The 26,894-nt window shown below is 33.1% G+C and overlaps 2 protein-coding genes across 2 annotated transcripts in view; both read right to left on the reverse strand.

Annotated features, from left to right (window-relative positions):
• Positions 1 to 1,245: 1,245 nt before the first annotated feature.
• Positions 1,246 to 26,894, reverse strand: part of LOC119602805 (alpha-protein kinase 1-like) — an 83,127-nt gene continuing 57,478 nt past the window's right edge. The window contains exons 3-4 of the mRNA XM_037954526.1: positions 8,669 to 9,604; positions 1,246 to 8,038 (exon numbers count right to left, since the gene is read on the reverse strand). Of these exons, the coding sequence (XP_037810454.1) occupies positions 5,622 to 7,685 (2,064 nt within the window). The 5' untranslated portion in view covers positions 7,686 to 8,038; positions 8,669 to 9,604 and the 3' untranslated portion in view covers positions 1,246 to 5,621. The remainder of the gene's footprint in view (positions 8,039 to 8,668; positions 9,605 to 26,894) is intronic.
• Positions 7,766 to 10,171, reverse strand: LOC119602803 (GATA zinc finger domain-containing protein 10-like). The gene is made up of 4 exons (XM_037954524.1): positions 10,126 to 10,171; positions 8,669 to 9,604; positions 7,859 to 8,038; positions 7,766 to 7,806 (listed from the first exon to the last, which is right to left on the reverse strand). Exons 1-4 carry the CDS (start codon positions 10,169 to 10,171, stop codon positions 7,766 to 7,768), a joined length of 1,203 nt encoding a protein of 400 aa, XP_037810452.1.

The following is a 26,894-nucleotide window of genomic DNA, read 5'->3' on the forward strand; positions in this document are numbered from 1 at the left end:
ACTATTTTCCGATATACATATTTGGAAAGAGAAAGGTCTTTCGAATATCTTTCTTTTGATATACATATTGCCTATGTATACCTATATATACCGAACATAGGTTCCAAAACCTAAACTTTTCTTCGCAATTTTACTCATATCTGAGTTAATTATGAACCGATTCTGATAAAATTATTAAAGATTTGGACCACACACATATATTTGGGGTTTTCAGAAAATTGTTGCCAACTTCGCTATATTTTCTTTTCTTTCGAATAACATTCTTTTGATATATGCACTTATTGCCTATTCTTTAGATATACATACATAGGTTCGGAAATACATGTATACCAAATCCTGGAATTTTCTTCGGAATTTTGATCATATGTATCTGAGTTAATTATGAACAGATTTTATTGATTTTCAATAGCAAACATCGTAAATGCATGTCTGATAAAATTATTAAAGATTTGGATCACACAGATATTTGGGGTCTTCAGAAAATTGTTTTCAACTTCGCTATCTACATATAAGGATTCAAAATACACATACATATATACTTTGTAGGGTATAAAAACAGGAAAAATTATACTAATTTCACAACTGGTTCCAGAATTCATGCAGTTATTCTGTTTCGGTTCCAGTTGGGCTTTGAGACCAATAATTTCTTTCTTTAGATATACAGTGGCGTGCAGAAATGAGTGCATGTTCACGACACTGACTTTCGTCATCCACAAAAACAAAACCATACAAGCAAATCAAAAAAATTTTTTTTTATTATTTTTATTATTTTATTAGTAACAAATAGGAGTAAAGAAACAATAATAAATGAAATTAATTCAAAGAGTTTGAAAGAAAAAACGAAAATAACCCACATAAACTCAATTTTGCACGTTTTATGAATTGCACCTATTTTCGCTCTCCCACTCTCTTTCTTATCAGCAGAAATCTTGCAATTTACCGTTATGTTTGTTCTTATCTATTCTTCTTGTTTATAAATCAGTTTAAAACGTGTTTCTTGAGAATTAATGCAGATTTTGTGAATTACTTTCATATTTAAAATAAATTGTTGATTTTTTGCATAAAAATGAGAAAAATATCAGAAGAAATAGAAAATAGTGTTGTGTGCCTGACAGAGAAGGGCTGTTCTTCACGTACCATTTCCAAGAGGCTTGGTATTAGTCAATCGGCGGTGATCGCAGCTCAAAAGAGACGAAATGTGACTCCCAAATCGCAAGCCAAAGGTCGCAAAAAATTATTAACGGACTCAGATGCTCGACTAATGCTGTCCGAAATGAGAAAGAACAAGCTGCTAACACCAAAGGGTGCTTCTCTGGCAATTAACAAAAATGTAAGCGAATGGACTGCCAGAAGAGCGCTCCATAACATCGGATATGCTTCATTTGTTAAAAAAAACAAACCTGCATTGTCCGATAAAAATGTTAAAGCGCGCTTGAAATTTGCAAGGGAGCACAGAAATTGGACCATTGATGATTGGAAACGTGTTATCTGGTCTGATGAGTCCAAATTTAACCGTTTTCAGTCAGATGGAAAGCAATACTGCTGGCGTAGACCCGGGGAAAGTGTTCAAAGACACCATGTGAAGCAAACTGTTAAACATGGCGGCGGAAACATAATGGTTTGGGGATGCTTTACATGGTGGCATGTTGGCCCTTTGCATTTAGTAGATGGTATCATGCGAAAAGAGGACTATCTACAGATTCTACAAACCCATCTTCCCAATTTTATGGACAAATGTGCTTATCCCGAAAAAGAAATTGTTTTCCAACAAGATGGTGATCCGAAGCACACAGCAAAAATTGTAAAGGAATGGATTGGGAAACAAAATTTTCAATTGATGGAATGGCCAGCACAAAGTCCCGACCTCAATCCGATTGAAAATCTTTGGTCAATCGTGAAAAGACGGCTCGGGCAGTACGAAGCAGCCCCAACAAACCTGGGCAACCTTTGGGATCGTGTAAATGCGGAATGGAATCGAATTCCAAAAGAAGTTATCGAAAATTTGGTAGAAAGCATGCCAAACCGCGTAAATCAAGTTATTTCTAATAAGGGTCTATGGACCAAATATTGAAATTGGGTTAGTTATTAATTTTCTTGAAACGTGCAAAATTGAGTTTATGCGGGTTATTTTCGTTTTTTCTTTCAAACTCTTTGAATTAATTTCATTTATTATTGTTTCTTTACTCCTATTTGTTACTAATAAAATAATAAAAATAATAAAAAAAATTTTTTTTGATTTGCTTGTATGGTTTTGTTTTTATGGATGACGAAAGTCAGTGTCGTGAACATGCACTCACTTCTGCACGCCACTGTACATACATAAGTTCGGAAATACATGTATTCCAAATCCTGGAATTTTCTTGGGAATTTTTATCATATGTATCTGAGTTAATTATGAACAGATTTTACTGATTTTCAATAGCAAACATCATAAATGCATGTCTGATAAAATTTTTAAAGATTTGGATCACACAGATATTTGGGGTCTTCAGAAAATTGTTTTCAACTTCGCTATCTACATATAAGGATTCAAAATACACATACATATATACTTTATAGGGTATAAAAACAGGAAAAATTATACTAATTTCACAACTGGTTCCAGAATTCATGCAGTTATTCTGTTTCGGTTCCAGTTGGGCTTTGAGACCAATAATTTCTGTTCCACATTTGAAACTTCAAAACTTTTTTTTGGGGAATCATAATGGAGACTGTTATAATACTGTAATAACAAATAGTTAATGACTGATTCTATTTTAATATCGATATATTTATTGCATGATCAGGCGTTAAAGTGGGCCCTATAAGGAAGCTTCTTATGGAGTCAATTATGGACCAATTATTCGTAAAATTTTAGTTTATATAAAACTTATTTAAATTGAAATCATCGCAATACAAGTATTTATATAATATTTGGGGGTTAAATGTGAACAGATTTTTTTTCGACTTTACTAAACATTTAGTCACGAAAGTGATGCTTGGCAGCAGTCTTTTGGTTTTACAGAGAGTTATAAATCATGGAAAGAACTTTTTATTACTTTTCTCAAGTTCCACAGAACAGATTCCAGAAGCGATGACAACATTACTAAGGAGAAGTATTTGAAGTGGTTTTGTTTGTATTCAAATGCATTCGTTCTAGAAAAATTCTAAATTTTTTTCAAATTCTTAGTTTTCAAAAATCACTATTTTCCGATATACCTATTTCGAAAGAGAAAGATCTTTCGAATATCTTTCTTTTGATATACATATTGCCTATGTATACCCATATATATCGAACATAGGTTCCAAAACCTAAAATTTTCTTCGCAATTTTACTCCTATCTGAGTTAAATATGAACCGATTTATGATAGCATGTCTGATAAAATTATTAAAGATTTGGATCACAAAGATATTTGGGGTTTTCAGAAAATTGTTGTCAACTTCGCTATTTTCTTTTCTTTCGAATAACATTCTTTTGATATATGCACTTATTGCCTATTCTTTAGATATACACACATAGGTTCGGAAATACATGTATTCCAAATCCTGGAATTTTCTTGGGAATTTTTATCATGATTTTCAATAGCAAACATCAAACATGATTTTCAATAGCAAACATCGTAAATGCATGTCTGATAAAATTTTTAAAGATTTGGATCACACAGATATTTGGGGTCTTCAGAAAATTGTTTTCAACTTCGCCATCTGCATATAAGGATTCAAAATACACATACATATATACTTTATAGGGTATAAAAACAGGAAAAATTATACTAATTTCACAACTGGTTCCAGAACTCATGCATTTACTCTGTTCCGGTTCTTGTATGGTTTTGAGACCAATAATTTCTGTTCCACATTTGAAACTTCAAAACTTTTTTTTGGGGAATCATAATGGAGACTGTTATAATACTGTTCTAACAAATAGTTAATGACGGATTCTATTTTAATATCGATATATTTATTGCATGATCAGGCGTTAAATTGGGCCCTATAAGGAAGCTTCTTATGGAGTCAATTATGGACCAATTATTCGTAAAATTTTAGTTTATATAAAACTTATTTAAATTGAAATCATCGCAATACAAGTATTAATATGATATTTGGGGGTTAAATGTGAACAGATTTTTTTCCGACTTTACTAAACATTTAGTCACGAAAGTGATGCTTGGCAGCAGTCTTTTGGTTTTACAGAGAGTTATAAATCATGGAATGAACTTTTTACTACTTTTCTCAAGTTCCACAGAACAGATTCCAGAAGCGATGACAACATTACTAAGGAGAAGTATTTGAAGTGGTTTTGTTTGTATTCAAATGCATTCGTTCTAGAAAAATTCTAAATTTTTTTCAAATTCTTAGTTTTCAAAAATCACTATTTTCCGATATACCTATTTCGAAAGAGAAAGATCTTTCGAATATCTTTCTTTTGATATACATATTGCCTATGTATACCCATTTATATCGAACATAGGTTCCAAAACCTAAAATTTTCTTCGCAATTTTACTCCTATCTGAGTTAAATATGAACCGATTTATGATAGCATGTCTGATAAAATTATTAAAGATTTGGATCACAAAGATATTTGGGGTTTTCAGAAAATTGTTGTCAACTTCGCTATTTTCTTTTCTTTCGAATAACATTCTTTTGATATATGCACTTATTGCCTATTCTTTAGATATACACACATAGGTTCGGAAATACATGTATTCCAAATCCTGGAATTTTCTTGGGAATTTTTATCATGATTTTCAATAGCAAACATCAAACATGATTTTCAATAGCAAACATCGTAAATGCATGTCTGATAAAATTTTTAAAGATTTGGATCACACAGATATTTGGGGTCTTCAGAAAATTGTTTTCAATTTCGCTATCTACATATAAGGATTCAAAATACACATACATATATACTTTATAGGGTAAAAAAACAGGAAAAATTATACTAATTTCACAACTGGTTCCATGGAATTCATGCAGTTATTCTGTTTCGGTTCTAGTTGGGCTTTGAGACCAATAATTTCTGTTCCACATTTGAAACTTCAAAACTTTTTTTTGGGGAATCATAATGGAGACTGTTATAATACTGTAATAACAAATAGTTAATGACGGATTCTATTTTAATATCGATATATTTATTGCATGATCAGGCGTTAAAGTGGGCCCTATAAGGAAGCTTCTCCAATTATGGACCAATTATTCGTAAAATTTTAGTTTATATAAAACTTATTTAAATTGAAATCATCGCAATACAAGTATTTATATGATATTTGGGGGTTAAATGTGATCAGATTTTTTTCCGACTTTTCTAAACATTTAGTCACGAAAGTGATTTAAAGAATTGTCTTTTCCAGAGCCAATGATGACGAAAATTTTGGGAATTTAAAAAAAACATTACAGTCAGTTATTCAGTGGCATAGATTTGATTCAGTTTTAACATTTTCATTATAATTTATCCACAATTTGCAAGTAATTTTTTACACTGTTCCAAAAAGTTAGTTGCCACTTTCGCAGCAATCTCCTCCTTAAGGTTTTCATAGATGTGTTTCCTTAAGAAAATCTATAAATATTTTTCATTTATTGATTGATGCTGTTGTAATTGTTGTAGTTGTTATTGAAAAAGTATTTTTTTTCTTTATTTAATTACAAATAACCATGGCCTGCCACTTCAGCTGGTATATAACCCTGACGACCATCACGTGTTCTCACGTAAAACCATTGACGATGATCTTTGGTCTCACGACACTCACACAACGTAACGATATCGCCTTTGTGCAGCGTCAAAGCATCTGTAGAATAATCTGTGGTTATGGCCACCAATGTCTGACGTTGACCACAGTGGGCTGTGGAACGACGTATGGCATTCAATACTGAGCGTGGAGCAACGAATGTATGTTGTTGTTGATTATGTTGTAATGATGATTGAGATTGATGCGGCAGTTGTTGTTGTTGTTGTTGTGGTGGAGTTTGAAGTTGATGCTTGTTATTTGGATATGAAGTAACTGTTATGGTTGCTGGGGCATTATTTTGTTGTAGTTGTTGTTGCTGCTGCTGTAGCATTGTTGTTGAGTTCGAAGTTTTAAGGTTACAATTAGTTGGCTGTAGTAGTTGCTGCTGCTGCTGAAGATTTGTTTTCATATCTTTCGGATGCAAATGTTGACCATTGTGGCCATTCGTAATGAAAGTGCGTGTAATGTAAGTTTTCTGTATGGGTTGATTTGTTGTATGTACATGTTTTTGTTTGATTTGGTGTGGTTGTGACTGTTGCTGATGATGCTGCTGCTTTTGTTGTAATGTAACATATTCATCATTGGTGTGTGCTGATGATTGTGACTTGGCCGATGAATGATTACGTATAATTTTTAGTTGAGCATATGATGTCTTGTCATTAAGTTTGGGTTGCGAGGCTGCCCTCAAGTACAATTTATCTACCTGTTGTTCGCCATATATAGAGGAGGTGGTGGTGGTGGCATTGCCGTTAAGACAATCGGTGTTTTCTGTCTTCACCGATATTACAGTGGCTGTATCATTATCAGTGGCAGCATTCTTCAAATGAGGTGTGCGGGCACCTTCACTGCGTGAGCCTACTCTTAAATGTATCTCCTTTTCGGAGTCTGTCATATTGCCGCAAGGTTTGGGAAATATATCACCATTTGTCTCCCAACAAGGTGTAGGCTTAGATTCCTTTCTGGCTTCGGGTGGTAAAATACCCAGCGGTAAGCAAGTGGTGTAATTAACATAACCCTCTTCCGCATGTGGTGTTTGCACATACAGCCAATTGTGATTTTTAAATACTGCATTAACCACCATACCCAATGGCAGTGATATCTCGGTTTGATAACCTCCCGGTCTTGTTTGGTACAGTATGCATGAGGTAGATAAAACCATGGGTATATTGCCCGGAGAGGCCAGCGAACATTTATTTAAGAATTCATCGACATTTTTAATTTCGTAGCCAAATTTTTGCGAACGATTTCTTTCGCGACGCTTACGATGACGATGTCTACGCGAGTTGCCCTCAGAGGCAGCTATAAGACTAGGTTCTGAATAGGATCCTGATTTTAGGGAGGACTTGTTGTCCTTTTTCAATTGCACATCATTACTAATATTATTGACTAATCGGGGTGTTTGTGATTCAGAACGGAAGTGGGCCATTTTTGTGGCCAATTTCTTGCGTATCTCATTGCGTTTCTTAGCCAAAGCCAAGACATCCAGTGAGGAACCGCCAAAACTCTCCGGTACTCTTTGGGGTGTGCATACAAATAGTAAGTCCTTTGAAGCGGGCTTGCAATTGCTTTCATCTTTGTGGTATTCCAATAAATTTTGATTGCTAAAGAATTTCTGTGAACCCAAAGCATTGGGAGTATTGGTATAGCCTGTGGGTGTGGTAGCATAACCATTGAGAGCTTCACTATTGCTATTGGGTATATGTTTTAAACGATATTTCTTCTTTTCTACGGCAGTTGTATGATCCTGTTTATTACTGCTGCGTTGGTTTAGAATTTGATTATTATTGAGAACATTATTTAAATCGCTAATATTCTCTTTTTTCTCTTCATTAAGTTTTGTCTCCTCTTCCTTTTTGGTATTTTGTTGTTGTTGTGGTTCGTTTTGTTGCTGCTGTTGTTGTTGTTGGTTTTGTGATTGTTCTCTTAATACCCAGGTTAGTGATATTCTTGGTCTTCGTATACTTAAACTTTGACCCATTTCCTGTTTGTTATTATAGTATAATCTTTGGTTTTCGTCTTCTCTTTCGTCTCGTGCTGTTGCCACTCTTGCCACTCCATTCAGTCTATTGTTGTACGTTGCGTATGGATCTGTTTCGCGCCTATAGATTTGTTCATAGATTTGCGATAAACTTTGTGTTTTATTTTGTCCACCATTTTGCTGTCGATTTGTTGCTTGTAATTCATCGATTTCCACGTAATCGGTTGAATCATTGAGTGGTTCTTCGGTTGGCGGTGGTGGCGTGTCTGTAAAACTTCCAACTGTAGAATCACTTGTCTGTTGTTGGAGTAATATTAATGAACAGGCATTTAATAGGTCGGGACAGTAAGCATCTGAAAGAAGGAGAGTATAATTGTGTTATTTTATGATAAAATGGAGTTGGGTTTCAGTTAAGCAATAACAATCCCCAGCTTAAATAGAGATAATCCTATTAGAATCATTTAGGAAAACTCTTAAAGAGAGGGAGAGAGACAGTTGTTAAAAGAATGACTTCTTTGCGGTTGTTTTCTTAGTGTTTACTCCTAAATTTCCCGGTTGAAATTGTCAACTTGAATATCATCCTAAATTGAAAAGCTCTTGTTGGCAGATTGGGAACATGTTCCTAATTTATTGGTCGAAACAAAAGTATTGGTTTTACGCTTAAATGGGTCGGACAACTATATTGTAGAAACAACAAACGAAATGACAAACTTACGAAGGTGAAAATACATTCATTATTTCCCGAATATCAAGAGCCCCCGATTTCCTTATATAATTATTCACATAATAAAAAAAGGTGGATTAGCAGGGAGTGAGAAAGCTCGATATAAACCGACTAAAACGAAGATTAATTAGTTTAGATTGCATTATATCGAATTCTGTGAAATATTACGAGAATTTTGAAACCCCTGACTAAAATGCTAAACATTTAAGGTATTTTAAGATCTTTAAAAAAAAAAACAAATATCCAACCTTGAACTTACCTCTTAATTTAAGTAAACGCTGTCGACGACGTCTTCTTTGATCACGGTTACTGCCAATGCAAATAATGTCATTGTCACTTTCACTGGCATCCGTTAAACTTGTAGAGCTTTCAGAATCTGTGCTATGATTACCGAGAGTTGGATTATTTTGTTGCAGAAGTTGTTGTTGTTGCTGCTGCTGTTGTTGTTGCTGTAATAAATAAAGATTACGTCTACGTTGTTTCCGTCTTCTTTGTTGTATCTGTTGTTGATGTTGCTGCTGCTGTTGTTGATGATTATGTGACACTGTTGCCACATTTCTCGTGGCACATCTTCCTTGAACTAATCCTACTTGTCTATTTGCAACTGACAGTGGCTCATTTATAATATTTCTTGCAACATTTAGCCTATTTAATACTCTATGTTCGTCATGAGTTAGAGCAAGTGCTTCCGGTACTTGAAAACGCCTTAAAGGTTGCTGCAATTGCTGTTGATGATGATGATGATTACTCTGCTGATGCTGTTGCCGTGGTGGTTGTTCATCCTCATTGTTCACATTGTCGTCTCTTGAGATTTCCGCTAATCGCACAGTTGGCTGTTGATGTTGCTCTTGATAAGGTTGTTGCTGTTGTTGTTGCGAACGCGCTGTATAAGATGGTGGTGGTGTTGAAGGCAATGAATGATAATTTGGTGGTGGTGTACGACATATAAAAGGTCCTTGCTGCTGTTGAGGATTTACAATAAATTGATTATTGTTGTCCGCATTCTCCCCATTATTGTTGTCGGTGTTGACGCCACTAATGCAACTCAATGTTGCAAAACGATGTCTACTATTCGGTATTACTACTGATGATGTTGCAGAATGTTCCAAAGTAATATTACTGCGACCAGCACAACCACTTGATGCTACTTCTGCAGTATTATTATTAAGGGGCCTTGAATTAATCCTTGTATTTTCTGAAATCATTAAAACAAGAAGTAATATATAAGAAACAAATTAAAATAAAAATGTTGCTATAAATAAAGGATGAAAAGCTTTTGTAAAGCTGTTGATAGAATATGCAAAAATATTTCTTTCTTTTCGATTTTGGACCGAATACTACTGACAAAGGTTGTAATTTAATATTTGCAAATTTAAGTTGAATTTATGGAGTTTTCATATTGGCTTGTTGGGGGGTTGTTAAAAGCAAAAGTACGACAATTAATTTTATAAGCCTTAAGGGCTTTTTTTATATTGATTTGGGTTACGGATAAGTACATTAAAAACGATTGAAACGTGTTGCAATTGATTTTACTTTTTATTTGAATTTAATGATTCGGGTTTTTTATGTTGCAAGTGGTATGTTGTAACAATTATTTTAATTAAAAGGGTTAAAATTTACATTTATTTGCTTATATAGAGTGGTCCAATGTACAAGGATGTTTTGTTACTTAAACTTAAATGAGACCTTTCCTCTTAACCGTTATGTCCCACATACCCAGGGTTTTTTCATGTTCGAAGTGATATATCTCGAGTTCTATCATATCTACACAGAGAAAACAGATTCGTTGTGATAACCGAACTTGTTTCCAATCGAATTCAGTAGGTTCTAGCAACTATACTAAAATTCGATTGTAATTATTGAAAAATTCGGTTACTATTACTGTATATATGGTGTACACAACTATTTTTGTTTATTATTCGGAAATACGGATTGAAATTATTAGTATTTGCAACTGAATAATTTTTTATTGAAAACCAATTTGTGGACTCTGTGTATTTTAAAATACATTCCATTTTATTTATAATATTTACAAAAAATATGAATTTGTATAAACTTACAAAACTTATATATATATACAGTGTTGGCTACGATTTTAGCACACTTGGTATATGTTGCCTATAACATAAAATATTTCCTATAGTTCTTAACTTTTTTAACAAATTATTTTTTATGCGTAACACATGTCCTTCGATGATCACGACACATTACATTTTGTTCCACTACTTTGTTGCATATAGATTTTTTTCTTTCCAAAGTACATCTACCCCCAAAAAAATCTGGACATAAATTTAGCACAAAATTAAAAAATCATTAAAAAATTAAAAATAAAACAAAACAACCGGCTATATTTATCTTATTGCACTTAAAATTTTATATTTTGTGGAATAGTTGCAGATTTTGATAATATCATTTCTCCTCCTGGACATAATCTTCACCAGAACCCTCTAGAAATTTCATGACATAAATATTAACTTTCAGCCCATAAATTGGCAAAATTCTTGGTGATTTCTGCTTTTATTTGTTGGTCCATATCATGTTATATGTTCTCTATTGAATTGGAATCGAGAAAATATACTGGGCACTGCAAACATGACAATCCCGCTCGCTTCCAAGCAGCTCATCTCAGCACTTTTAGCATATTTACGGTCGATGTCGACCAAAAAACGCCATCTTTGTCCTCCGATTTTTTTTAATAAAGTATTTAAGATCCTATTTTGATAGTCATACGGATCCATTTCTGCATCCAACATCAATATAGGACCAACAGCACGCCAAGAAAATGAAATGAATACCATGAAATTTCCCCCTATTGTGATATATGATTTCTCTGGAACACTTTAGCTTTATCTGCATGATTGGAGTATACTAGTTGAAGATTAATAGGATCAAATTTGATGGAAAAATGTAATTATGTTGTACTCCAAACATGCAGCAACAACCAAAGTGTACATTTAAAACCATAAAACACAATGGGTGAAATATGACGAATTCGGAGGCGTTTTCCGGGCGTAGTGGAGGTTTTATACGCAAGGTGGATGCACAAATGGATCAGTATGACTATCAAAATAGACTGTTAAATATTTTAGTAAAAAAATTAGTGGACAAAAGTTCAGTTAAATGGCGTTTTTTGGTCGACAATGACCCAAAATATGTTAAAAGTACAGAGAGGAGCTTCTTGGAAGCGGGCGAGATTGACATGTTTGCAGCGCCCAGAATAATTTCTAGATCCCAATCCAATAGGGAACATATTAAACGAAATGGTGCAACAAATAAAACACAAATTCCTAAGAATTTTGCCTATTTATGGGCTGAAAGTTAAAATTTATGTCATGAAATTTCTAGTGTGTACTGGTGAAGATTATGTCCAGGAGAAGAAATTATGTTATCAAAATGTGCAACTATTCTACAAAATATAAAATTTTAAGTGCAATTACATAAATTTATCCGGTTTCTTTGCTTTATTTTAAATTTTTTAATGATTTTTTTTATTTTGTGCTAAACTTATGTCCAGATTTTTTTGGGGGTAGATGTACTTTGGAAAGAAAAAAATCTATATGCAACAAAGTAGTGGAACAAAATGTAATGTGTCGTGATCCTCGAAGGACATGTGTTACGCATAAAAAAGAATTTGTTAAAAAAGTTAAGAACTATAGGAAATATTTGATTTTATATTTAACAGATACCAAATGTGCTAACCTCATGGCCGCATATATATATATAAAAATACAACTTTCCCCTTTAGTTTTGATGATAAACGCTATGTTTATGTCTTCAGGATTTTGCTTTCATCTTTTTTTTGCCTGTTTAACATGGCCAAAGATGTATTACCTTTCCACGCCTTTCCGCAGCTGTAAAATTATTAAAACTTATAAGAAAATATCTCAAAATAGATTATAAGACATAATATATATTAAACATTACCTTTATTGTCCGATTTTTCCGCATTAATGAATCTTTAAATGTAATTCGTTTTTTTTTTTAATTATAAATTCTTTGTATTTTATTTATTTTTGTATACGTCAACTATTATTACCAATTTATTGGTTGTGAACATCGAATTTGGTCCCTTTAACCGTTATTCAATTTTAAATAATTTTGTCAATTGATAATTGGTTGCAGTGCACAATATTTTTTACTTTCTACCATTTTTCGGTTGCAGCGACTAATATCTGATGTTCTTACGTTTTAATCCTATATAAAAGTCTGTTCCATTTACTGAATTCACAAATTAATTTAATAACCGATACAATTCAGTTCAAATTATTAATTTGGAAATTGTTAAAACCACCATTCGATTATAATTATGTTGTTTTAGTACTGAATATAGAAAAGCAGTTAATTTCACAGTCTTTCAATAACAGCGATAAAATTTTAATTAATATAACTAAATATTTATCATAGTAGCCGATTTCCAATCGATCCTTTTTCTGTGTGTAATGTTCTCATAAATACTTAAGGCATTGTTATTTCGATATCTAAGTGGCTGGTTATTTGAGATCTTAGCGGTCAGATGAAGTATTCGAATTCTACATGACAAACTTCGAAGTTAAAAGAAAGCAACGAATGTGAGCAGTTGAAGAAATATAAAACTCGATCTACTGATCTTATTATCAAATCATAAAATCCTCAGCAGAGACGGTCATTAAGCTCACATGATCTTGCTGGATCGTGGGATTTGATGTTTTGCTTCCTAACTGCGAAGGAATCGAATTAGAAATATTGAACTATTTGTCACCCTAAAAAGAATGACCTTGAATCATTCTTTTTAGTTCTTGCAAAAAAATCAATAAATTTCAAATCGTTCAATCATCATTTAATCTCTGGCAACCTCGATAAATAATTGCTTAACTCATAATACCAGTTTGTTGCTATAATAGTTGCAATAAACTAATTCTTTTTAATAAACAACTTGGAATACAAAAAAAAAACCTAAGTACAAGTTATATTACATTCTATAACATTTTAACAAAAAACCAAGAAGGAGAATGTTGTTTTCTATAATTATTAACATTCTTCCAACCATTGTCTAACTAATCCCGTCAAATTGATTTTTAACTCTAAAACATCTCTACTAAACATTAAACAACAGCTTCAGCAGCACATATACAGCAAAATGTGCTGTTGTTGTTGCTGTTCCCGCTATTATTATAGTAATGCTCGCTCTAAACTTGAGCGTGTCCAATAAAATTCCTCAAGATAACAAAGCCCTGCGTATCTATTAGGTCTCTGTTTTATTTTATAATTTTCAACTTTTTTTCTCTCCATCCTTGCCAAATAAAATGGCTAAAACGTGACGATATTTCAAAGTGTAGAAAAAAAAAGAAAGAAATGAAAAACATCAACAAAATGGTTGGTATTATACGAATAGTTTTGTTGAATATTGTTGAACATTAATGGATAATGTTGTTATTGTTGTGGTTATTGAGCGTTGTTTGTGAGGAGGCAGCATACATAGTGCCACAAAACGATCATTTGCACCATGATGACGATGAGAGATCAACAACAGGGATTAATAGTTAGTTTTTATACAAAATATTTTTGTGTTTTCCTTGTAGGATTATTTAAAAAGAGGTGTTATTTTAATATATAAATAACACTCCCTAGATCCTTGCCATCTATTTGACAAATGAATCATACGTAGATATTAAACGTTTTGGAGCATGGTGTCAGCATAGTTTTACTTTTTATTGCATATGCGATCTTCATTATACCCTTCACCTTCGTGAGAAGGGTATTTATACATAAGTTTGTCATTCCGTTTGTAATTTCCAAAATATAATTTTCCGACCCCATAAAGTATATATATTCTGAATCCTTATAGATAGCGGAGTCGATTAAGCCATGTCCGTCTGTCTGTCTGTCTGTTGAAATCAGTTTTCTGAAGACCCCATATATCTTCTGGATCCAAATCTTCAATAATTCTATCAGACATGCTTTCGAGAAGTTTCTTATTTAAAATCAGCAAAATCCGTTCATAAACAACGGAGATATAAGCAAAAATCCGATACAACCTCTGAAAATTTCATAAAAAATAAACAACAACAACACTGCTCATTTATTGCCTTTGTATTTTGTTTTTGTTTTTTTGAGTATTTCGTTTCGTATGTTTGGATGGCTGTGTGTTTCATTGCCTTGTGTATATTGTTATTGTTTCTTGCTACATTCAATTACGTATGTTTGGATGGCTGTGTGTTTCATTGCCTTGTGTATGTTGTTTTTGTTTTCTTAGTGTATTGAATTTCGTATGTTTGGATGTCTGTTGGTTTTACTGCCTTGTGTATTTTGTTTTTTGTGTGTTTATTTCGTTTAGCGTTGTTGTTGTTCATTATGTTTTGCTATTGCTATAATAATGATATAGTCGGGAAAATAAATTTTTAAATACACTATGGTGAATGGTATATAAGATTCGGCACAGCCGAATATAGCACTCTTACTTGTTTTTAATTGAATTCCTTTTAAACTTCCTCAAAACATTATTTGTCGAGAAACCCTTTTATCCCTCCCAATATGAAAATAAAGGCATTACAGCGAATTCAGTGGTTAGCTGATGGACTGAGTTCAATCAAAAAATGGCAATTGAAGGCAACATTGTTGCTGTAACTGCTCATTGTGTTGTTTTTTTCTACACAACCACATTATGCCGGTTGTAAGAGTACAAATATTCGAGAAGCCTTACAGAAAGAAAACTACGACCTCAGAAATATCTGTTAGCAGCAATAGCATCATCATCATCACATGATTAACCAAACCTATTGAATATTTCAGGAAATATACAAACCAATGAATATTTCAATAATTTTCAATAGTTATTTCTTCCTTTTAGATTTTGCAAATTATACACTCACAAGTACACCGAAAGAAATACATATCTAAAGGTTCTTCTCAAAGTGTTTGTGTTCAATTCCAACGATCCTAACTTAATTACTCAATTTCACTGGCTCTTCATTATATCAACAATTAGGACTTAAAGTTAAACAGATTGCTAGAAATAAAGTGTTTATCATATTCTTTCTTTAAGTGTTTAACTTCAATTTCACCAAGTTATTTAGAGAATTTGTTAAGAATAGAAGAATGCAGCAGGATTTAATGCCACAAGGCTGGTTGACTGGGTCGGCAGCATTATTGTTAAGCATAAAACTATATTTCCAAAGAAGTGTTCAATAAAGTGAAGAAAAAAAAACAATTCATACACAAACCTACAAACAACCTAGAACTTCTTGTTTGATGAAATGCCAGCAAAAAACAAAAAGAAGTGAACATAAAAGTTAGTAAGAAATCGTGTGGCCACTATTATAATGTTGTTATATTGACAGCCTCCTGGTTGACTGACTGACTTCGTAGGCTTTAATGCAATTCATGACCTGTTTGTTGTTGTTGTTTTTGTTGTCAGTACGTGAGTTTTTGGGTTGTTTTTGTGATAATATTAGTTGATTATCTTCTTGACTGACATAAAGTTTGACTAAAAGACTAAGTCGTCGTCTTCGTAGTCGTTGATGTTGTCATCTAAGGACATTGATTTACCCTTAGGGAAATGTCAATAGCAGTTTTAGATGCTATATACTAAACAATAACAACAACACACAGAACAAGGCAAAACAAAAACAATTTCAACAATGATGATTTCCTAACATGCCAAAGTGAGTTTTACTTTATCTACCTTTTGCACACTTTGCAGGGAAGTGCAAGAGATTTAAAAGAATAAGAACTTCAATTATTTTATTTATTATGGAAAATAAGAATTTTGTGAGTTGTGACCTATTTTGTGAGTCTATAGTCTAGTCTAGTCTATAGTCTAGTCTATAGTCTAGTCTATAGTCTAGTCTATAGTCTAGTCTATAGTCTGGTCTATAGTCTAGTCTATAGTCTAGTCTAGTCTAGTCTATAGTCTAGTCTATAGTCTAGTCTATATAGTCTAGTCTATAGTCTAGTCTATAGTCTAGTCTATAGTCTAGTCTATAGTCTAGTCTATAGTCTAGTCTATAGTCTAGTCTATAGTCTAGTCTATAGTCTAGTCTATAGTCTAGTCTATAGTCTAGTCTATAGTCTAGTCTATAGTCTAGTCTATAGTCCAGTCTATAGTCTAGTCTATAGTCTAGTCTATAGTCTAGTCTATAGTCTAGTCTATAGTCTAGTCTATAGTCTAGTCCATAGTCTAGTCTATAGTCTAGTCTATAGTCTAGTCTATAGTCTAGTCTATAGTCTAGTCTATAGTCTAGTCTATAGTCTAGTCTATAGTCTAGTCTATAGTCTAGTCTATAGTCTAGTCTACAGTCTAGTCTATAGTCTAGTCTATAGTCTAGTCTATAGTCTAGTCTATAGTCTAGTCTATAGTCTAGTCTATAGTCTAGTCTATAGTCTAGTCTATAGTCTAGTCTATAGTCTAGTCTATAGTCTATTCTATAGTCTAGTCTATAGTCTAGTCTATAGTCTAGTCTATAGTCTAGTCTATAGTCTAGTCTATAGTCTAGTCTATAGTCTAGGTCTATATAGTCTATAGTCTAGTCTATAGTCTAGTCTATAGTCTAGTCTATAGTCTAGGCTATAGTCTAGTCTATAGTCTAGTCTATAGTCCTAGTCTATAGTCTAGTCTATAGTCTAGTCTATAGTCTAGTCTATAGTCTAGTCTATAGTCTAGTCTATACTCTAGTCTATAGTCTAGTCTATAGTCTAGTCTATAGTCTAGTCTATAGTCCTAGTCTATAGTCTAGTCTATAGTCTAGTCTATAGTCTAGTCTATAGTCTAGTCTATAGTCTAGTCTATAGTCTAGTCTATAGTCTAGTCTATAGTCTAGTCTATAGTCTAGTCTATAGTCTAGTCTATAGTCTAGTCTAGTAGTCTATAGTCTAGTCTATAGTCTAGTCTATAGTCTAGTCTATAGTCTAGTCTATAGTCTAGTCTATAGTCTAGTCTATAGTCTAGTCTATAGTCTAGTCTAGTCTAGTCTATAGTCTAGTCTATAGTCTAGTCTATAGTCTAGTCTATAGTCTAGTCTATAGTCTAGTCTATAGTCTAGTCTATAGTCTAGTCTATAGTCTAGTCTATAGTCTAGTCTATAGTCTAGTCTATAGTCTAGTCTATAGTCTAGTCTATAGTCTAGTCTATAGTCTAGTCTATAGTCTAGTCTATAGTCTAGTCTATAGTCTAGTCTATAGTCTAGTCTATAGTCTAGTCTATAGTCTAGTCTATAGTCTAGTCTATAGTCTAGTCTATAGTCTAGTCTATAGTCTAGTCTATAGTCTAGTCTATAGTCTAGTCTATAGTCTAGTCTATAGTCTAGTCTATAGTCTAGTCTATAGTCTAGTCTATAGTCTAGTCTATAGTCTAGTCTATAGTCTAGTCTATAGTCTAGTCTATAGTCTAGTCTATAGTCTAGTCTATAGTCTAGTCTATAGTCTAGTCTATAGTCTAGTCTATAGTCTAGTCTATAGTCTAGTCTATAGTCTAGTCTATAGTCTAGTCTATAGTCTAGTCTATAGTCTAGTCTATAGTCTAGTCTATAGTCTAGTCTATAGTCTAGTCTATAGTCTAGTCTATAGTCTAGTCTATAGTCTAGTCTATAGTCTAGTCTATAGTCTAGTCTATAGTCTAGTCTATAGTCTAGTCTATAGTCTAGTCTATAGTCTAGTCTATAGTCTAGTCTATAGTCTAGTCTATAGTCTAGTCTATAGTCTAGTCTATAGTCTAGTCTATAGTCTAGTCTATAGTCTAGTCTATAGTCTAGTCTATAGTCTAGTCTATAGTCTAGTCTATAGTCTAGTCTATAGTCTAGTCTATAGTCTAGTCTATAGTCTAGTCTATAGTCTAGTCTATAGTCTAGTCTATAGTCTAGTCTATAGTCTAGTCTATAGTCTAGTCTATAGTCTAGTCTATAGTCTAGTCTATAGTCTAGTCTATAGTCTAGTCTATAGTCTAGTCTATAGTCTAGTCTATAGTCTAGTCTATAGTCTAGTCTATAGTCTAGTCTATAGTCTAGTCTATAGTCTAGTCTATAGTCTAGTCTATAGTCTAGTCTATAGTCTAGTCTATAGTCTAGTCTATAGTCTAGTCTATAGTCTAGTCTATAGTCTAGTCTATAGTCTAGTCTATAGTCTAGTCTATAGTCTAGTCTATAGTCTAGTCTATAGTCTAGTCTATAGTCTAGTCTATAGTCTAGTCTATAGTCTAGTCTATAGTCTAGTCTATAGTCTAGTCTATAGTCTAGTCTATAGTCTAGTCTATAGTCTAGTCTATAGTCTAGTCTATAGTCTAGTCTATAGTCTAGTCTATAGTCTAGTCTATAGTCTAGTCTATAGTCTAGTCTATAGTCTAGTCTATAGTCTAGTCTATAGTCTAGTCTATAGTCTAGTCTATAGTCTAGTCTATAGTCTAGTCTATAGTCTAGTCTATAGTCTAGTCTATAGTCTAGTCTATAGTCTAGTCTATAGTCTAGTCTATAGTCTAGTCTATAGTCTAGTCTATAGTCTAGTCTATAGTCTAGTCTATAGTCTAGTCTATAGTCTAGTCTATAGTCTAGTCTATAGTCTAGTCTATAGTCTAGTCTATAGTCTAGTCTATAGTCTAGTCTATAGTCTAGTCTATAGTCTAGTCTATAGTCTAGTCTATAGTCTAGTCTATAGTCTAGTATATAGTCTAGTCTATAGTCTGTGTGATCACGATCAATGAGAGGAATTGATTCCGATAAAGAAATGAAAATTCTCTTAAAAATATTACTAACAAATGATTACATTCTTTTAAATCTCTAAAGGCCCAACATAGTTTGAAACATTAAGCCCTTGTTTTCTCTCTTATTACTCAAAATAATGTTATGTTGCATGTTGAGGGTTTTGTTTTGGCAATACACTAATCTAGGTAAATTTGTATTAAAGTTTGGGTATGTGTGTGCGTTTTGGGTTGTAGTAAGTGACTCAGTGTGTATAAACATGCAACATAACGAAAGAAAAAATCCAAACAAAGTTAAAAATCTTTTTGGTATTTTAATCGAATTTTCGTGATGTTGTAGAAAAATCAAAAAATTTTTTTCAAATACTTACTTTTTTACCAACATATACAACCGAGCAAACATTGAATCCATCCATACATAAATAATAGTTTGAGTACTTACATGCCACAAAAATGCACACATACACACTCATACCATTGATACCTAACTATGTTGTGCGAATGTATAAAACTTCCTCTTTCATTTACGCTTACATCCGAACGTAAAGGCTATGAATATTCAATGCAAAACAGAAAACTTTGAAAAAAAGGAAATCCAAAAAAGAAGGGATCGAATGAACGTCTGAAGGAATAGTCGGAGCAATATCGATCATATAGTAACCCTACATGTATGTATTTAATACAACAAAGATCATGGGATATCAGACTATGCAATTGGTTCAGTTATATCCGATAATTAAGAGAAGTAATATTCGGAATTTGGAATTTTGGTCTATGTTGGGAAGAATATTAGTTTATTCATGCTTGGATTTACTCCAAGGCTGCTGTCTGTGGCCTAGTCATTGAGTAACATCACAGAATTACCGGTGTTTGGCAGATATTTAGCGAATTTCGGATAAGTTGTGAAAAGTGTCGAAATTTTTCACATACATATGTATATATAGTGTAGGGTATAAAAAGATAAAGAAAGTGATTTGTTTAGTTATGCACTTCAATTAAAGTCCCATATAGTATCTCATCAAACGATACTCCACCAGCTCCACTATCACAACAGCAACAACATACCATGTCATCACCAATCATATTTGAATGACACTGACTTGTCGTCCGTCCACGCTGGCTTTGTAACATTTTCCTCTGAAACCTTTGCATGAGTATGTTGTGTATCCTCGTTCAGCTTTGAGCAGCCATATGACTTGCCTTAACTAGTTTCCATTATTATTATTATGGTTCTCTGCTTACAGCATATTGGCTGACTGAGTAAGTGACTGACTGACTGAATGTTGTGAATGTTGCATGCTGATCATGTTATTGATGATGATCAAGATGTTGAAGATGGTCATGCTCATGCATCATCGAGTTGATTATCATTTCAGTTGGATGGTTGGATACACATGTGGGTTTGGTAGTAGTTTTTGTTGTTGTTGCTGTTGTCGTTTATAAGGCAAGAAAAGTGTTAAACGAGATTTTTTTTCTGTTGTAGTTGGATGTCTTCTCATTTTTATCGTTTAATCATTAAATGCATGAAAAATCATTAAATTGGCACGTGATAAACACTAATGGGTGACAAATTTACCAAAAGACATGATGATGTTGATGAAAATATTAAACATTTAATTGAGAGATGTGATGAAAATTTTAATTAAATTGATTTGTGTTTGTATGTTTTGGTTATTTCTTTAAATTTGTTCACATCAATAGGTTTTTGCATTTAAAGGCTGGTATTCCTAAGACTTTTTAATTGTTCACTAGTTTACTTTTATATTTGTTTATTAGGATTCCTTCTTTTTTGCTTGCAGCTGCAATAAAGACATCAAATTGTTTGTTTCTGTTCAACTTACAAACAAATCATGTTTTCCTCATTTAGTCCTTGGGTGAAAGAAATATTTCCATAAATGATTAGCGCAATTCCTTTGAACACTTTTTTGTTGTTATTGTTTGTTTTTCTATGTTCTCGTTGATTTGTATATGGAAGTTTAATAGAAAATATTGGACACAAATACTTCCTTTACCAACTACGATGTTCTTTTTACGGTTCTATCAACTGGAAATAATTGTCATTATTATTAAACATGTGTGAATAGTGGGGGATATACACATATGCATATGTACATACACATGTTTATATTTGTGTCATTACAAAGTATAATAAAATCCATAGTAATGAGATCAATAGTTGACAATTGAACTTGATGCGTTGACAGGTAATAACATATGTATGTATGCGTTCTTTATGCGTTATCTTTAGGGAAAATATTCGAGAACATTTCAGGACAGCCCTTCCCATATAAAAACTGAGTAAAACCGGAGCAAATCACTCGTTTTTTATGTCAGAACTACACCGAAAATAATCGACACCTCAGAGAACATTTTACGTCTAATAACTTTTTCAGCTTGTTCAATCCTCAACTTGGGGATTAGTGACAGCTACTAAAGATCTAGGACAGACCTAGTGTATAGTAGATAAAAACGTCCGACGAGAAAAAGAAAAAGAGAAATGTTTAGGGAACAATTATTCTCGCCGCATCAGAAATATTCCGAGGATCTAGTTTCTTGGGTCAGAATTAGACCGAAAATAATCAGACTTGCCATATAGTGGATAATACGTAGTCATCGTATATGAAACCTGAGTCGCAAATTTCTTGAAACCATCACACAGCATAACGTAGATCGTTGTTAACCTGATGATGCGTCATCATGGATAGTTTTTGTAGAAGATACTGTTAGGGTGCTAATAGAAGAACTTGAACTTGAACGGAACGCTAGAGCTAAGAAGCTTTCTTAAATACAATTCAACACAATCTCAAAGTTCCTTTTGCTTGATATTTAAAGCTTTCGAAAGTGCAACTTAGAGCGGGGGTCTAAATTATTGAACAGGAACGCTTATGAATCATGAGAGAATATAAAGAATTCGTAATTAGAATCGATTAAGAATTCTTCGGGGTACATAGTCTCTACTATTTTTAATTCAAAATGCAAACAATTGCGATCAGATTAATATGCACTCTCCGAATGTCTTTCTAGAGTTCAGAATTTCTTCGAATTTAATCTGAATGACACAATAGATGTTCAAGATACCTGAGGATCGTGCAACAAGGAGTGATTTACTTACGTTCCTAGAGAAGGCAGATTTTGATCTTGAGATTATCATTGGTTCGGAATTCCTTCGACTGTAGGGTCTATCATTAGGTCTGCTTAAATATTAGTTTAATTTCACTGAATTTGCCTTAGAGAAATGCAGTAAAATATCCAAAGTACTTGAGGATCGAGCAAATTACTCTGAACACTTTCTGATGTTCACAGAGAATTAAGTTATTTTACAAGGAAAAAGTTAAAGACCTTGTGATCCGAATTCCTTTAGAATTTCTTCAAATCAGAATACGGTATTAATTCTGGATATAGAGAAACACCATGAGATGTTAAAGCTACTTGATGCAGACTTATCTGTAATGCAGGGATTAATGGAAAACAAAGTTATTTAAAGTTTGAGGAGTTCGGTCACAATATTAAGAGCTCTTATCTCATTTCTTACGAAGGCAAAATAAGCTGTTGGGCATAAACTTCAATAGAGCGGTCTAAACTCTGTTAAGTTGAGCCCAAATGGCTTAATTTCTACAACGAGAATTCGGAACCGATAAAGTACTTATGTTCCTATTGATCTACATATCCCTAGACAGAGAGAAATATCAGAAAGATGGGCAACCGTAACGAATGTGGTAAAAAATATCGAATCGTTGGTTGGTTAACGTGGTAGTTCACAGCACGCGAACTCTCAAATAGAGTCGAAGAGACTCCTTTTTGACCGAAAATCTGAGGATATCATTAAGCTTAGACCCAGATATCTCACCAAGGTTAGATATTTACGGCCAGAGAAGATGGAATATCGTTTCTTATTTTTCCCTGTCTTTGCAACTGCGACAGTGATCGTTGAAAGGGAGCCCAAGCCGACTTGCATGTCTGCTCGATATGTCCCGCCTACTTCGATTTAAAAGATGTCTTGTGCGGAGGACCACAATAACTAGGCCCCTTTACATGTGTCTAGGTTATTCCTACCACCTATTTTCAGCCTGAATCTGAATCTGAGGATACTGCTCTTGATGAAACCTAACGGAGTTGCTACTGAAACGGCGTTGGTAATATCAAAGGCAGATCCTGCTCTGGCAAGCTCATCTGCCTGTTCACTACCATAGTAGTCCCTATGCACAGGGACCCAAACAAGGCTAATGTCAGACAGGCGATCCAGACTTGACAGATCCTTCTTGCATTGTCTAACTAATAGGGAAGTGGTAGTATAAGAGTTTAGTGAGAGAAGTGCGGCTTGACTATCGATAAAGATTCCTATATTGCCACGAATATTTAGGTCATGTAGTACCCTACAGAAGACACCAGAACAGCCGAATCGTTACTGTAGAAATATATAGAGAGGTTCTCAGTCGAAGTAGCTCCAATCACATTTAACAATCTATATGGTTTACGATTAGGAAGCACTCTTCACATGCATCAACAATTAATAATTCACTAAAAGCCTTCGCTAGTAATATTCATATTTTAAAGGGAATTATTTTCGTAAACATTTCACTTAATTTAACATATTCGTTCTCGTACTCATAACCCTGAGCAATAAAATTCCAACATGACAGGATCTGTTCACTGTTTTATATTTTTTTTTGTTTGTAGTATCACAAAACATTACATAACCATTTGTAATATTTTGTTGTTGTTGTTGTTGTTGGTATTTTTGATGTTTAAAGCTTTAAGCGTTAAAGTAAATCAAAAAATGCTTAAGCAATTTTTATGAATGTTGCAAGCAACATACATAATTGTACATCACAGATTTAAACGACCCTTAACACAACCTTTGGCAGAAATACAACATTCCACATGTGTGTGGTGGTAGTTAGTATCTATGTGTATAAGCTTTATATGAATATTTTTTTTTTGTGGCATCATAAATGTAGCATGATGATAATTTATATGTAATAACTCAACGGAATATCAGTTGTTACCCACTAAATTGTCTTGGTATAAATTACAATGTTGTAATGTTTAAATATCTAGATTCAACCATATTTTTGTTGGTATTTGTTTTACGAAAAAAACAAGGAATAAAACATACATATACAAATACACAATACAAAAGTATAAGAATAAATAAAGGGAATTGGGGTAAGACTCTTGGGAGCTTTTGTAATGTGAATTATTATTTCTGCACTTTTTAGTATATTTTATTTGGTTTTTTTGTTGCTGTTGTTGTCTTTGGTCCTCCATTTTATTTAAGTTCCTTTTTTTTAATAACTTATGTGTTTGTGTGGGTTGGTTTGAAACAATGAATAAAATTTTAATATTTGCAAGGATGTTGTATAAAAGCACACACAACAACAAAAAATATAAATAAACAACAAAAAAATCCCACTAACAACAGAAAGAAAATGAAAAGAAGTAAAACTTAAAGGAGTAGAATGGGAGATCGACTAAAAACAATAAAGGAAATCAAGGGATTTTTAACAACTGTTGCAGAAGAAGAATGCAAAAAAAAAAAAAATGTGAAAAAATGTAAAAAAATAACAAAAAGTAAAAATACAAATTACATAAGAACCATTGTAAAAGGACAAGCATTGAAATTCATTCATACGTACCAATCTACACTACAGCATCCTTACGACTAAGCACAAGTAAGTAGTATTATAAGTGAGTGAATGTGTAACAGAAAATAGTTCTTACATATAATTTTCTGTCATATGTATGTTGTTCGAAGGAGTTTCCTATAAATTTTGATGTAAAATCAGAAGGATAATGAAGGATGATGATATAAATATGATTTTGTTCAGCTGTACTTTTAGGAGGTGTGGTTGTATGGGGGCTAGGTGAAATATTGGACCGATTTAAACCATTTTATTCTTTGTTCATGGGCCCAGAGAAGAGTATACGCCAAATTTTATCAAATTATGTTGAACATTTCGACCTGTAGCATGCACACAAGGTTTACATGGACACTGAAAGTAATTCTGAGCCTATTGGTATACTTTTCACTTTTCTGTTCCTAAGATATTTCGGGTCAAAAGTTATCACAAACTAAAACCTTTTACAATTTAAAAAAAAAAGTTTCCCAAACATTAACTTTCGGTATAATAATCGATCAAAAAACTGTACTTTAAATCTCGAGCCCATTTAGTTTATGTCACTCTTTATACTTGGAGAAGTAGTAATGCCAAAAATATTACCCGTTGTTACACATACATATGTAAAATCTAACCCAAAAGACAATTTGTTTCATTTTTTTATTATGACTACTAAATTTGAATTTAAACAATTCATTTACATATCATCTTTAAAACTCCTTAGGGAGTATTTGTACCAGTTGAATTTCACGATTAATTCTGTGATTTCTGTAAAGATACTTAAATCGTTCACAGGTGACATTATAGTAGGGATTTGATCACATATATTATGCATACTTTGAAACCGATTTCTTCCGATCGGGATGACAATTGCACCAACTTTAGTTCTATTGAATAGTAGTTTAGACTATCCAACAAGATCGGTCAAGAACACTCTGAGTTCTAGTGGGTCAATATTTGAAATTTTTGCAAAATATGTTCGCTTTATCAAAATAAATACCATAAATGTTATCAAAATAAAAGTTGGATCACTTGACATTGAATCTGTTGATCATAATGAACTCATACCATAACTACTCTTCACTTTCATTTCAACGGATTTTCACCTATATATCACAGTGCAACATGAAAAAAAAATAACCATATGCGGACACCACTATATGATAAAAGACCAAAAATAAGAAGACCCGTGTCTTCTAGTTTTGCCCAAAGTCATGCACTTTTAAGTTATAGGCCCCCAAAGATTTGGGCCCTCGGTATTATTTTTTAAAAAAGTGATCATTTTCCTTGCTAATATCTTGCAAACCGTTCGGAATTTATTTCCTACCAAAACTCGATTTTTCAGTCCATTTTCTGGCTAAACCAAAGGCCCCAGGGCAAAAAGGATTGAAATCTGTGATCACTTTTATTTCTCACCAAAAATCGATTTTTAAGTGAAAACATAAAAGTCCATTTTCTGGCTAAACTAGAGGCCCCAGCGCAAAAAGCATTGAAATCTGTGATCACTTTTATTTCTCACCAAGAATCGAGGCACCAGGGCAAAAAGCATTAAAATCTGTGATCACTTTTATTTCTCACCAAAAATCGATTTTTAAGTGAAGACATAAAAGTCCATTTTCTGGCTAAACTAGAGGAACCACGGCAAAAAGCTTTAAAATCTGTGATCACTTTTATTTCTCACCAAAAATCGATTTTTGAGTGAAAACATAAAAGTCCATTTTCTGGCTAAAATAGAGGCACCAGGGCAAAACATATTGGAATCTGCGATCACTTTTATTTCTCACCAAAAATCGCTTTTTGATTGGAAACATAAAAGTCCATTTTCTGGCTAAACTAGGGGCCCCAGGACAAAAAGCTTTAAAATCTGTGATTACTTTTATTTTCTACCAAAAATCGATATTTCAATGAAAACATTTAGTTCCATTTTCTGGCTAAACTAGATGCACCAGGGCAAAACGCATTGAAATCTGTGATCACTCTTATTTTTCACAAAAAATAGTTTTCTGGCTAAACTAGATGATTTTTGAACGGTTTGCTACTTATAGACCTGTACAAGGAAAAAATTAAAAAACAATTACTTTTTGCGATTCTGAATATGAATATAACGTTTTTTTCATATGTTCACATTTTTGTTCTTTGTGATAAGAGCAACAACATTCCCTTAGAGAGTAAATCAAAATTCCGAACGGTTTGCAAGGTATGAG

The sequence above is a fragment of the Lucilia sericata genome, unplaced genomic scaffold (genome assembly GCF_015586225.1).
Source record: "Lucilia sericata isolate MDLA Ls3-8-SP2 unplaced genomic scaffold, ASM1558622v1 Contig000254F_arrow, whole genome shotgun sequence".
Classification (NCBI taxonomy): Eukaryota; Metazoa; Arthropoda; class Insecta; order Diptera; family Calliphoridae; genus Lucilia; species Lucilia sericata.

Excerpts from the sequence above, each read along its gene's own strand:
- LOC119602803 (XM_037954524.1), bottom strand. The coding sequence starts at position 10,171 with ATGATAGAACTCGAGATATATCACTTCGAACATGAAAAAACCCTGG. Across the intron at positions 8,039-8,668 it reads GCGTTTACTTAAATTAAGAG|ATGCTTACTGTCCCGACCTA; the intron begins GTAAGTTCAAGG and ends TCCTTCTTTCAG. Across the intron at positions 7,807-7,858 it reads AACAAATCGACAGCAAAATG|GCGCGAAACAGATCCATACG; the intron begins GTGGACAAAATA and ends ACAAATCTATAG.